Raw genomic sequence first — 12,258 nt, 5'->3', positions numbered from 1 at the left:
TTTAACTCTAAGATCCCAGAATTGATGCTACAGGGTCTTGGGAGACGTGCTTGGCCCGGTCCTGTGACCTCGGGCCAGACTCAGTTTCCCCACCAAGGAAACTGGCTACCAAGGAGGAGACTGTCTGATCTGCCCCCTGCTCCTGCACAGGGCAGTGTCCCCTGGCGTCACATGAAAGGACAAGGACCTTGAAGACGATGACACGCACATGATGAGGCTGCCTGGAGTCCAATCTCCTGGGTCCCAACTTGCCAGATCCTCCTCTGCCACCCCCACCCCCAGCCCACTCTCTCACTCCCCACCCCTGCAGGCACCCCCTGCTGCCACCACAGCCTGTGTTTACTGAACACCTACTACACGCCAGGCTCTGTCCTTTGCACAGATTTTTCTCCTTAATCCTCACAACACCCCCAAGAAGAGGGTCCTGGGATTTGGCCAGTTGTATAGATGGGGAAACTGAGGTACTATGTGGTGAAGGGACCATCTCCTTACAAGGCAGATTCTGAACCAGGCTGCCTTGTGGGATTCTCCCAAGAAGCCACACAGTGGTGGGCTGTGGGCCAAGTGTTGTCCCCTTGGAAAAGGCCAAGCTGGCATGTGCTGGGGGCCCAGGAAAGGGGGCTGCGTGCACAGAGAGGACACCTCCCTGGCCCTGAAGCCATGTTCCCGGGGGTGACAGGCTCAGAAAGTGTCACATCAGGACCTGCCAAGGTGAGCCATGTTGCCAGGCGGGACAGGGGTGACCTTGGCCAGGGCACTACCGCATGCATTGCAGAACCACCTGTGCCTGTGTCCGTGCCCCGCCCCAGGCAGTATCTGTCCCACTCACTACACGTCTCCAGACGAGGGTGCCAGCACACAGTAGGAACACAAGAAACATGAGTCTTAGAATGTGTCCCACTTCCATCCATGTCACCTGTGACTTGACGCGTCACAGTTTATAAGAGCTGGCCCCATGTGGTCCCAGGACATCACAGATTATATGGGCTCATCTCCTGCAGGGCCAGCACTTCACAGTTTATAAGGCTGACCTTGGCCCTGATCTCTCTCTTCGTTCTCACAAGCACTCAGGTGCCACTCTCCTCTGGGCTAGAGCCCCTGCTTGCCACCTGAAGGGCTGTCAGCTGCTAGGCAGGGCTAAGAGCTTGCCACCAGGACACACACAGCGGCCCCAGACCCTGCCCTCGCCCAAGACACAAGGAAACCTCAGGCACCCCTCCCATCTTCCCTCCTGAAGGTGCAGAAGGCTCCTGCCCAGGGCTTGGGGAGCAAAGGCAGGAGAGGTGGTGGCCTGGCAGTCAGGACCGGAAGCGGGTGGGAGCGGTGCAAATGACCTTCCAAAATGCACCGATGAAGATGCAATTTGGGGATGTGACTCAGCCGCCCAACACACAGGCCAAATTCGGCCGTGTTTCCGCCATGCTCCTCCTTGCCTGGCAGCCGTGTCCTAACGTGTCCTGGGCAGGGAGGGGGTGGGGTAGGGCATGTGAACAGGCGGCAGGTGGCTTCTGGGAGGGCCTTCTTAGTGCCCATGTTGTTAATGCGGACCTATTGCTTATTGCGGGCCGAGACCTTGATGAGAATTACCACATTTAATCCCTATTGCCACTCAGCAAGGCAGGTGGCATTCTTACTCCCATTCTACAGAGGGGAGACAAGGCTCAGAGAGGTTCAGCACTTTGCCCAAGGTCACACAGCCAGGAAAGGCAGGGACTAAGTTAGTGCAGTCTGGGGGCAGTGGATGGCAGGATCTGCCTGGGTCCCTCTTGATGAGTGGCTGTTTGGAAAGGGAGCCAGCCTGGCCCTGTCCTTGAGGGGCCACAGAGCTCAGAACACAGGCATGGTGACTGTTCCACCCCTCCCACGACCTCTTAGGAAATGGAAGGACAGAGTGGCCTGCCTGCGATCCCACAGGAGAAGGGGGCAGCCCGTTTCTAAAGACTGGGTGGGACCCTAGGGCCCTGGGGACAAGAGACCCCACCCCTCCCCAGATTCACCTTCCCCTCCCTCAATGCAATCTGGGCCTAAAGCTGGGGTCCCCGGGACCCTCAGAGATTTCCCAAAGAACCAGAAGTCCCTGTGACACCCCAGCCAAGGTTTGGATGTCCATGAAAGGGTGTGTTTTTCTGGGTGAAGGCCCTGGGTTCTCCAAGGAGTTCCTCTAAAAAGCAACAAACATCCTATGGGCTGCATTTCGTTTTGAGGGTTCCTGGAATTCCCCAAATTGTCTGGGGCACAGGACCTCTGTTCCTTGAATGCTGGGGTGAGGGGATGAGCAAAACCCCGCCTTCGTGTCCCATCCCACGAGATGCTGTGGGAAACCTGTAGGCCAAGCAGGGCCGGGGGGACCCAGGAGGGCTCTTGAGGAGTGGGCGAAGGTGTGCAGAGAGCAGGGAGCAAGGAGGCCGACTCCTCTGAACTGTCCCACCCAACAGGAAGAGAAAGAAAATGGCCAGACCCGAAAGGCCCTCGAGTGAACTCTTTTACAAATGATGGGTTGATTGCAGAGGGACCTTTGGGTGTCCCAGCCAGGACGAAGTCACTGCCACTTCCTCATTTACCTCTTTAGTAAAGGGGCGTCTCGGTGCCATCCCAGCAGGGTCAGTGGCCACAATGGAGTGAGATGTCATGTGGAAAATGCTTAGCACTCAGCCATGGGTACGCCTGTTGTGGTGACACTACCGAACACTGTGATCTGTCCTTCAGAGCTGGACCAGGAGAACGCGACCCCTGCCCATCAGTCTCCAAGGCAGAGCCTCCTTGGGGCAAATGCCCACCCCATTGCTCCCAGGAATCATGGCCAGAGCAGCACATGGTAGAACCTTCCAGGATATGTGGGTGAATTGTGGGTTGAGTGTCCCTGCGGAGGGTGGGGTAGGACCCTCGGACACACCTCCACCAGCACTCTTGGGGCCACAGCTCTGCAGGGTGGACAGGATCTGTTCGTCCTTCCAACCCCATGGGCTGCCCGACAGTGGGTGCAGCAAGTCGTTGGCTGACTGCCCCATCCCTTAGGCATTCCCCCCATCACCACCCGTCAGGAACCTGCCAGCAGCCAACAGGGTGCAATTAGCCTGCCCTAGCCTGCTGTCCCCAGTGCCCTCCACTCTGATGCATCTCCGTTAGCATCTCTGGCTCACCCCCAGCCTTCAGCACTCACATTTGTGGCCCCACCCTCCAGGACAGCCCAAGCAGTGCACTGTGCTGGGTACCCAACCTCTGTCCAGGGAGAGCTGGGGGACCCGGCTTTCCGACCCCTGCCGTGCTGCCCCTAATGGCTGGATACAGGGGCCAGTGGTGAGGGTCTCCTTCCTCCCATTACCATGTCAGTCCTGGGTCACTGCCTCCACCCCGAGAGCTCCCCCACCGTATCTATGGAGTTTAGAGACTCACTGCTCTGCCCCCGCCGAAGTGAACCCAGTACCCTCCCCCTCCAGGATGGGGGTCCGTGAATCTTTACTCACTCGGGCAGTGCACATACACACATTCCCCCCGTCGCCGTATCCCCTGGGCTGCGGACCCCACGGAAACCCTCCTAGCCCCTGCCCCAAACCGCATCTCACTCCGGGACATGCCGCCCTGGGTGCCCCTGCCCATCCCACTCAGTACCTGCGGGACTCGTCTTGGGCAGGCGGACGAGGCTGGAGGGGAGAGGGTCCCGCGCGGCCGCAGACCCCCAGGCAGGGGCCGGGGACGGGGTCGCGGGCGGGGCGGGCAGCAGCGGGCGGGCGCGAGGCCCCGGGGCGGTGGGGCCGGGGGCGGTGGCAGCGTGCGCATCCCCCGCCGCCCTGCCCACGGGCCCGGCCGGGGGTCGAGCGCCCGCCCGGGCAGGGAGAGGAGGGGGCGGTGCGACGCCGGCGGCGCAGCCGATTGGCCGATCCCGGGTTGGCACCGCCCCCGGCGACCCCGCAAGCCCCGCCTCTATTTAAAGATCCCTCATTTCCCCGCTTCCCCCTTCGCTCCCCAGCGAGCTGCTGCTCCTCAAACTCACCCTTGCCCCGCGCCGTGGAGAGGACCTTAGCGAAGCGAAAACTCCCGACCTCGAAAGCCTTTGAGAACTAACCACTCCTTTATCAAAATCAGGTCCCCAAACTCCAGCCACCTCTCAACATTTGCGCGCCTGGGGGCTGATCACACCACGCACTTGCTGAGGGGACAACTTTGCAAAGTGACTGGACATCTCCCTCCTGAAATGACCTCATCAAAGTCCTCTCCGTGTGGGGGAGTCTTGGGGTGGGAAGCAGGATGTTGGCAAGTAGAAGATGCCTCGGAGTTGGGTATGGGGGCTTCCAGGGGTGGAGGGGGGTGCCTGCTGGGGCAAAGGTAATCTTCTTTGGAAGGAGAGAGCCCACTCAGACTTAGCCCCCTCCCCCAGTCCTAACTCCCCAAACCAATGCCAGGATGGCAGAACAGCAGGAGACTATTTTGGGGGTCCCGCAAATGGTGTCCCTTTCCCCTGGCACTGAGGATGGCCTTGGGCAACATTCATTCAATGTTAATGGCAGCTCAGAGGAGCCGTGGGGACTGGAAGGTGGGGAGCCCTTACCTCCTCCTTTTCCAGGCAGCCTCACTACCTCAGCCTCACCCTGTCCCCACCCTGTCACCTGGGTGACTGAGTCTGGCTCTGTCCTCCCCAGCCCAGGGGCTCCTGGGGGCAGCAGCTTCCCCGCATCTCTCTCCCAGCCCCCCATCTGTTTTATTCCTGGCCCTGAGCTTTGGACCAGGTCAGGAACATCTGATTGCTCATCACTGCCTGAGGGCAGCTGATCTGTTTTGTTTCTTCTGCGGTACCCAGAAAATAGCTGAGCTGAATGAATAAATGAGCGGACAGCTGCTTGGGCAGGGGGTAGTGTCCTGGGGCAGTGATGGTGGTGAGGCTGAGCACAGCCAGGTGATGGCCAGGGGTCAGCAGATGGGACTCCTGTTCCCTCCTCTCGAGAGCCTGTTCTTTAGCCCAGGCTGTCGGGGACACCCTGAAGAAGGCCTAGCCATGGTGACAGTGCACAGGTCTGTAATAGGTGGGAAGTAGAGGCCTGGGGACCACCCTGCTGTATCCACAGGGGATCCAGGAGTGGGGTTGTGGGAACCCGAAAGGGATGCATTCTCAACCCTGCTCCAGCCTGCATCCCACTCACCCACTCACCAGCCCCCCATCCCAGGCCTCCTCAGACTCCCCTCAGCTCATTCCAGGCCTTTGCACTTGCTGTTCCCTTGCCTGAGCCACTGGGAGCTCTTTCTAAAGCGCAACAGTGATGGAGCCACCCACGTCTCTCTCAGGGTCTGGCACACATCCTTGTGCCGCATGCAATGCCCTGTCCCCTGACAGCCTGAGCCTGCCCCCGTATGGGTTCCTGCCCCACGAGAAGCATGCTCACCGTGCCTACGGGTGTCCCTGCAGCATCTGATGCTTTCTGAATTCAAGTCCAACAGGTAAACATCCAGAAATTCACAAAAGCATCGGCCACAGCCCCCAGAGGCTTCTCCAGCCCTCCCACCCTGCCCAGGCCCTGTAGGCTCTGCATCCACCTTCTCTCCCTGGAAACATCCCTATTTCCCTTTTGGGCTCACCTGCCCTGAGGAATCAGGGACCTTCTTCAAGGAGCTGACAGTCAATCTGGTGACCGTCACCTCCTGCCCAAGTTGGCCATGCTATCTGCTTGAATCTCACCCCTCTGAGACAAGGCTGGCATTGGTGGACAAAGGTAGGGGGTGGATGAAAGTGAAGCTCTGGATGGGATATACCCGAGTCTCCATTCTAGACAGCCTCTCAACAGCCCACAGTCGGCTGGAAGGGACCTGAGGAACATGCAAATGAACTTCAGCTGGGAGGCCCTCAGGACTCAGCCCCAGAAAATGACCTACAGACTGGTGAGGGGGTGGAGGCTAAACACAGAGCCCCTCCTCCAGGGGCCCAAGGGCTGGGCCACAAGTTCAGGGCAGTTGCCATGGGTCTGGGTGCAGGAGACCTGGGAGAACCTCCCAGGAACTGAAGGACCCAGAGGCAGTGGCCTGAGGAGGGGCAGACTGGCCACCTCCCCCCTCACCCCCAAGCTGCGCATTCACAGAAATCTCAGACCCATCCTGGGTCTAACCAATGACTGCCTGGAAGGAGGCAGGACCCTGAGTCCCCTGTGAGTGTGGGGATAGCAGAGTGGGGAAGGTATTCACTCACTCTCTCATTCATTCATTCATTCATTCATCCACCCATTCATTCACATACCCACTGAGCTCCTTCTCTAAGTCTGGCGCTGGGGATGCGGAGTCTGAGACAGATACAAACCTGCTCCTCTTTGAGCTGATCTTCTAGAGAAAGGGAACAAACCTCTCCACGTAAAGGACTACTAAGGCTTCCACACAAAAGCATTGGAAAAGGATCCCATGAAGTTGAGAAAAATAGGAATGGGGATGGGGAGCCTTTAACTACAGTGGTCAGGGAAGGCCTCTCGGAAAAGAGAACATTTGAAAGGGGCCAAGGGGCCACCCCGGAAGAGCTGGAAAAGGGTACACCTGGCAGAGGGCACTGCAAGGGCAAAGGTACTGAGGTGAGACAGAGGAGGGTGTGCTGGAGGAAGAGAAGGGAGACCAGTGGGGCTCGAGAGAAGGAGTAAACAGGGTGGGGCGAGTCCCAGAGGCGGGCAGGGGTCCCACTCACAGGGCTGTGTGCAGGAGGGCTCTGAGCAGAGCGGAACTCCTGGAGGGTTAAGCCCCCTAGTGTCCTGTGAACTATGAGGGCAGGAAGGGGACAGGAAGGTCGGGGGGGGGGGCGGGGGCAGCTGGGGCGGGCATCACAGAGGGCTTGTTCCTGGGTTCTCCAGTACAGGGACCTGGAGAAGCTTCATTTATTCTATCGGCATTTATTGAGCACCTCCTGTAGGCAGGGTTTGCACCCCAAGCGGGGGATACTTGTGGACAAAGTCACACAAAATCCCCCAAACTCACGGTTTCGGGCCAGTGGGCAAGATAAGACCTTGAATCAATAAATATATACAACTGGCCCTTGCAGATGGTTCACAGCGGAAATGAGGCCAGGGAGGGGTGGAAAGGGACTGTGCCTGGCATCCCCTGGTCCTCGCCGCGGGCAGCCCAGTGAGGAGCCCTCAGTCCCTACTCTGAAGGAGGAGGTGGCAGCCTGGGGGTGACACGCAGGCAGGGAATCGGCTTTGTCATTAGCACGGAGTTCCCGCAAGCAGCCGAGGTCTGGGAGACCCTGCCACATCCACCTGGGGACCTGCCCTGGGGCTGTCTTTTTCATTCAGCTGGCAGCGGCGTCGCTGCTCCAGACACTTCACTTCTCCTCCCTCCCTCCTCACTCTCGATCTGGAAGGCTCCAGACTAACTCTTCCCCCCCAGAGTCCCCCACATCCAATGGGACCCCAGGCCTGTCCACCTAAATTCGCTCCAGGCCACCCCTCTGTCCCCATCCCTACAGCCCCTGCCTTGGCATAAGCCCTGGGGCAAAGGCTCGATCGTCAAGCACAGCACTCTCCTGCATGGCTGTTCTGGTTTGAACAGTATCTCTCCCAGATTCCAGTTCATCCAGGACCTCAGAATGTGACCTTATTTCGCCACGTTATTGGTCTTTGAAAGATGTAGTTAAATTAAGGTGAGGTCATACTGGATTAGGGTGGGTGCTAATCCGATGACTGGTGTTCTTACAAGAAGACCACATGAGAAGACACAGACACACACACAGGGCAGAAGACCACGTGAAGACAGAGGCAGAGACTGGAGTGATGCAGCCACGATCCAAGGAACATCTGGTGCCACCAGAGGCTGGAAGAGGCTTCTCCCAGAGCCTTCAGAGGGAGTGTGGTCCCACCAACACCTGGATTTCAGACTGCTGGCCTCCGAAATGTGAGAGAATGTATTCCTGCTGTCTTAAGCCACCCAGGTTGTAGTCATTTATTACAGCAGCCCCTGGAAACTCATACAGTGGTCATGGACAACAGACTGTCCCTCTCTGAGCCTCAGTTTCCTCAGCAGGGCAACGAGGACCCTCCAAGGGCAGGGGGGAGGGGCCAGGGAGCTAATCCCCATTAAACGTGCCAGGCATACTGTGATGGCTGACTGGATGCTCCCAGTTGCTACTGGCCTGATCATGACCTGGACCATTTCAAAAGCTCCTTCCTGACCCCTCGGGCTCCAGTCCAGTCTCTGCTAGGCCCCCACAGGGATCTTTCCTTGCTAAAATATGATCATGTTGCTGCTAATTCCTAGTGCTCCGTGGCTCCCCGTGGCCTGCACAGCATCTGTATGGATAGATCCCTGGCATGGCTCCAATTGGCCACTGGCAAACTCCTATTCACCCTTCAAGACCCAGCTCAAAGAGCAAGAACACCTCCTCCAGGATGCCTTCCTAGATTTCCCCAGGCACAGTGAATCCCTCCTTCCCTCCCCATGGTCCCTCAGCATGAGGCAGAAACCTGGCCACAAACAGTTCATCCTCCATGGCCAGCTCAGTCCCAGAATCTGCCCACTCTTCTGTATCCCTGAGACCCCACCCTGGTCCTGGCCCAGCTGACTACTCAGATGCCCTTTTGGCCTCCCCTCTGGCCTTCTGTCACTTCCACTCCTGCCCCCAATAGTCCCTGTTCTCCACGGAAGCCACAGGGGCTTTTGAGAATCATAAATCAGACTATGTCTCTCCCCTGCTCACACACCCTCCATGGCTCCCCAGTGTTTTGCATTCCACTCCTTCACCTCAGCCCCTTCCTGCAGACACCCCTACCCTCACACTTTCCTCCTTGCTCATTCTGTTCCAGCCACACCAGCCTCCTCACTGTTCCTCAGACATGCCAAGCTTCTTTCCACCTCAGGACCTTTGCACATGCTGTTCCCGCTGCCTGGTATGCCGCTCTCCCAGCTCTTGCCTGGCTGGCTACTCCTCCTCTTTCAGGTCTTAGCTCATGGTCAGCTCCCTGGAGAGGTCCCTCTGCCCAGCTACAGGAGCCTCCCCTATGCCCCAGTCATTCTCTAATACATCTCCATGTTTTATTTTCCTCCCAGCACATATCACAAGGGCATATTTGGCCCTGCCTCAGTCCTTGCTGTGTTCCCAGTGCCCAGTCCCGGGCCCGGCATACCATAACTGCTTAGTCTTTGTTGCTTGACTAAATGATCCCACACATCTGGGACTGGCACTTCTGTCCTCTTCACATAGGCAGCTCACTGCCGATGCCAGAATGTCCATCAACATTTGCAGGAGAAAGAAGCAGCAAAGGAGCTGCTCCCCAAGGGTTGTCCCCAGGAAGTGAGGCCACGGGATCTGGGGTGGGGACCGTGGGGGTTAGGGTCCCTCCAACCCAGTTCAACTCCCTCCTTCTGGCTGTGTGACTCTGGGTGGATCACCGAGCCTCTCTGAGCAGGTTCCCCACCACCAGTGATCAAAGAAAGTGGACAGTGATTCTCCAGGGGGCTCTAGAATGCATAGTCATAATAATAATAATTATTATTAAATTATTAGTATTGTTTCAAAGGTTGGCACTTTTTTCTTACATCACCAGTTTTTCTATCCAACTCCTGGCCCCCTGCCCCCGACCCCCAAATGTGACCTGAGTTTGCGATTCACTCACCCTCCCTCGGGTGCAGGGGTCTTCCTGATGAGGCACCACCAAACGGCCTGTCCCCTTCAGTCCCGCTGGGCTACCACTTGGCTGGCAGGGGGTTGTGGCCGCTTTTCTTTCCCCCTTGACCTGTAAGGACCAGACATGGGTTGTGGGGTGGAGCAGGGCCCCAGGAGGGCAGGGGACGGACAGCTCCCAGACGGCCATGGTCTTTAGAACAGATCTACACTCTGACAAGCTGGGTTACCTTGTAAGTTTTAGGGAAACTCAGGATCAGTGGCGTTGTCTGTCCAGTGGAGCCCTGTTTCCTCCCGCATGCCCCTTGATGAACCCCGGCTGATACATTCCCCCCAGGCCCCCTCCCTGGAGGCCCCCCTCCTTCCCCTGACACTGAACGCTCTATCTGCCTTTCCTCATGCAGCTCCCTGTCTTCTTCCTCTCCCCCCCTCGCCCCCACCAATTCCTTCACCACAGGGAGAGCTGGGTGGGTGAGGCTAAGAGGGGCTGGTGTGAGGGTAAAGGAGTCAGGAACCTCTGGCTTGCCTGGCTCTATTCTTGGCCGCCCCTAAGTCCTCCCCTTTCTGCAGCTGCCCTGGGAACTGTAGCTCCCTCACAGTATTCGCTGTCTATACAGGGCTGTCTCCAGAATCCCCATATGACCACAGTGCCCGTCTTGCCCTGGAGGAGAGGGCAGAAGGGGACACAGGGCAGCCCCATGGTGCAGAGGGGTGGGGGAGACCCCAGAATGGGACTGAAGGGAAAACTCAGCTGGCTGTGAACATCACAGCTGTCCTTTCTTTTGCCAGCGTCTGGGGTGGGAGCCAATGGCCGCCTGCATGGCTCAGGGGCTGCCTGTTCTAGCCAGGGGGACTTTGGAGTTGACTCTGGCCCTGGTAGGGCAGGGGGATGGTAGAAGGTCAACCAGCAGATGGGTGAATCAGACTGGACATTATTCTACGGGCTCACGATGCTCGGCCTGCCCATCTGGAATCCCCCCCACGTCCCAGGGATTTCCTTCAAGGTCTTGGGCTGGCTTGGGGAGAGGGGCTAGGGGGCACGAGGGACCTCGGAGCCAAAAGGAGGGAGCCAGGTGGTGGTGGTGGGGCTTCCCCATTCACTCCTGTCTGGGCCTCTAGCAGGGCGGAGAGACTTGGGGAGAGTGAGAGAAACCCTCCTCCAGTTCCAGGGTCCCCAGACAGGGCCCTCACACCTGTGGTTAAATGCAGGGAGCGGAGGACCCTAGAGCTGACACCATCCGCTGGGTTCTGAGGTTAGTGAGCCACAAACCCGGCTCTGCTCCTGCCCAGCTGCATGACCTTGGCTAAGTGCTAACCCTCCCTGGGCCTCTCTCCCTGTCAATGGGGGTGGGGGTAGGAGAAGAAGCTTAGGGAAGAGAGAAGAGCGTGAGCTCCAAAGGGCAGGCGCTCAAACGCACAGTAGGCTGGCAGGAGGGGGTTCCCTTCCACTCTGCAGCAAGGCCGGCCGGGGGAATCCCTGCCACACACTGGGAGAGAAAGGCCTGGGGGGGAGGGGGAGGTAATGGGGAGGGGCAGTGGGACCAGTCCTCCCCCCACCACACACACACACACGGAGGGCGGCGCGGGAGGGTGCCCATGTCTCCACCCTCTCCTCCGTGGGAGGATGTCTCCGCATCCCAAATTCCGGGAGCCAGAGCCCCCTTCTCCAGGGGTTGGGGGCCCTGGAGCTGACTCGGGGCTTGGTGTTGGGGGAGAATGGAAGGGGTTTCCTTCCCTCCCGCAGCTCCCCCTTTGAATTCCCCGACTCGGGCAAACCCAGACCTATACTCCCACCGAGGAGAAGGGGAGCGCCGCTGACACCTCCACCCTGTAAACCCACCCCCCTACTGCCTACTCACCGGCCGGAGTCGGCCGCAGCAGCTGGAGCCCCCGCGCCTGGCCCGAGCGCGAAGACAAGTGCACCGCCGGGCAAGGGCGTGTGAGCCGGGAGGGTGTGCGCGCGCCGCCGCAGAGCTGACCCCCTCCCCGCCGTTCTGGGCCCCGCCCTGCCGCCCGGGGAGGGGGCGCCGACCGCGCAGAGGGAGAGGCAGCCGGAGGCTGCCACCGCGCGACCCCCTCCCCCGCCACGCTGCTCTAGAAGTGGGGGGCGGGAATCCCCGTTCTGGTCTCGCGCAAGCCCCCTCCTCGCAGGGGCGTGCCAGCAAATCTCCTAGGATGCTCAAAGAGCCGGGAGGACCCTCTGCCGCCGCTACCCCGCGGCGCTCATTTCATAGATGGGGAAACTGAGACCCAGACTGGGGGAGCCTCTGGCCAAGGCCCAGAGACCCAGCAGCACAGAATACGGCTGCCCCCTCACTCTGGGGGCCTCTCCCGGGGTCCGGGGAAGGAGCAGAGGCCAGGGAGACAGAAGAAGGCAATTAACCTCCCCCCACACACATACCCTGAGTGGGCCTGGAGTTACAGGGGGAACCCGGGGGTTTCGAGCAGCTGGTGATATTGCCCGGACTGGAAGGTCCCAGTGAGGGAGGAGGGACCCGGGGTGGTCAGAAAACAAACCACAGAAAACTTCTCCGTGTTATTGTTGCATAGTGATATCCTGATATTCGCCCTCTTCCCGCACGATTCCGGGACCCCACCGAACATGAACCGCAGAGGCCTGGATCGCAGGGTTTGTGAAGGTCACTCTGCCAAATTAGAACAACGCGGCTCCCGAGGTC

At 59.0% G+C, this 12,258-nt stretch overlaps 1 protein-coding gene across 3 annotated transcripts in view; it reads right to left on the bottom strand.

Annotated features, from left to right (window-relative positions):
- The window catches only part of KCNN1 (potassium calcium-activated channel subfamily N member 1), a 33,369-nt gene extending 21,877 nt beyond the window's left edge, over window positions 1-11,492 (bottom strand). The window contains exons 1-2 of one of the 3 annotated variants that reach the window (XM_027084671.1): window positions 11,440-11,492; window positions 9,573-9,692 (exon numbers count right to left, since the gene is read on the bottom strand). Coding sequence is in view for 1 of the 3 variants with exons in the window: in XM_027084670.1 (XP_026940471.1) it covers window positions 9,573-9,770 (198 nt within the window). In the remaining 2 variants the exon portion in view is untranslated. Of the gene's footprint in view, window positions 1-9,572; window positions 9,791-11,439 lie in introns of those variants that run through there. The other 2 variants (XR_003428325.1, XM_027084670.1) reach the window with 2 other exon arrangements.
- Between the last annotated feature and the right edge of the window lie 766 nt (window positions 11,493-12,258).

This window comes from Aethalodelphis obliquidens, unplaced genomic scaffold (genome assembly GCF_003676395.1).
Source record: "Aethalodelphis obliquidens isolate GAN/ISIS:26980383/991018 unplaced genomic scaffold, ASM367639v1 scaffold53, whole genome shotgun sequence".
In the NCBI taxonomy this organism is placed as follows: Eukaryota; Metazoa; Chordata; class Mammalia; order Artiodactyla; family Delphinidae; genus Aethalodelphis; species Aethalodelphis obliquidens.
Note: the sequence above shows the minus strand (reverse complement) of the source record. Positions and strands in the feature narration are given on the sequence as shown.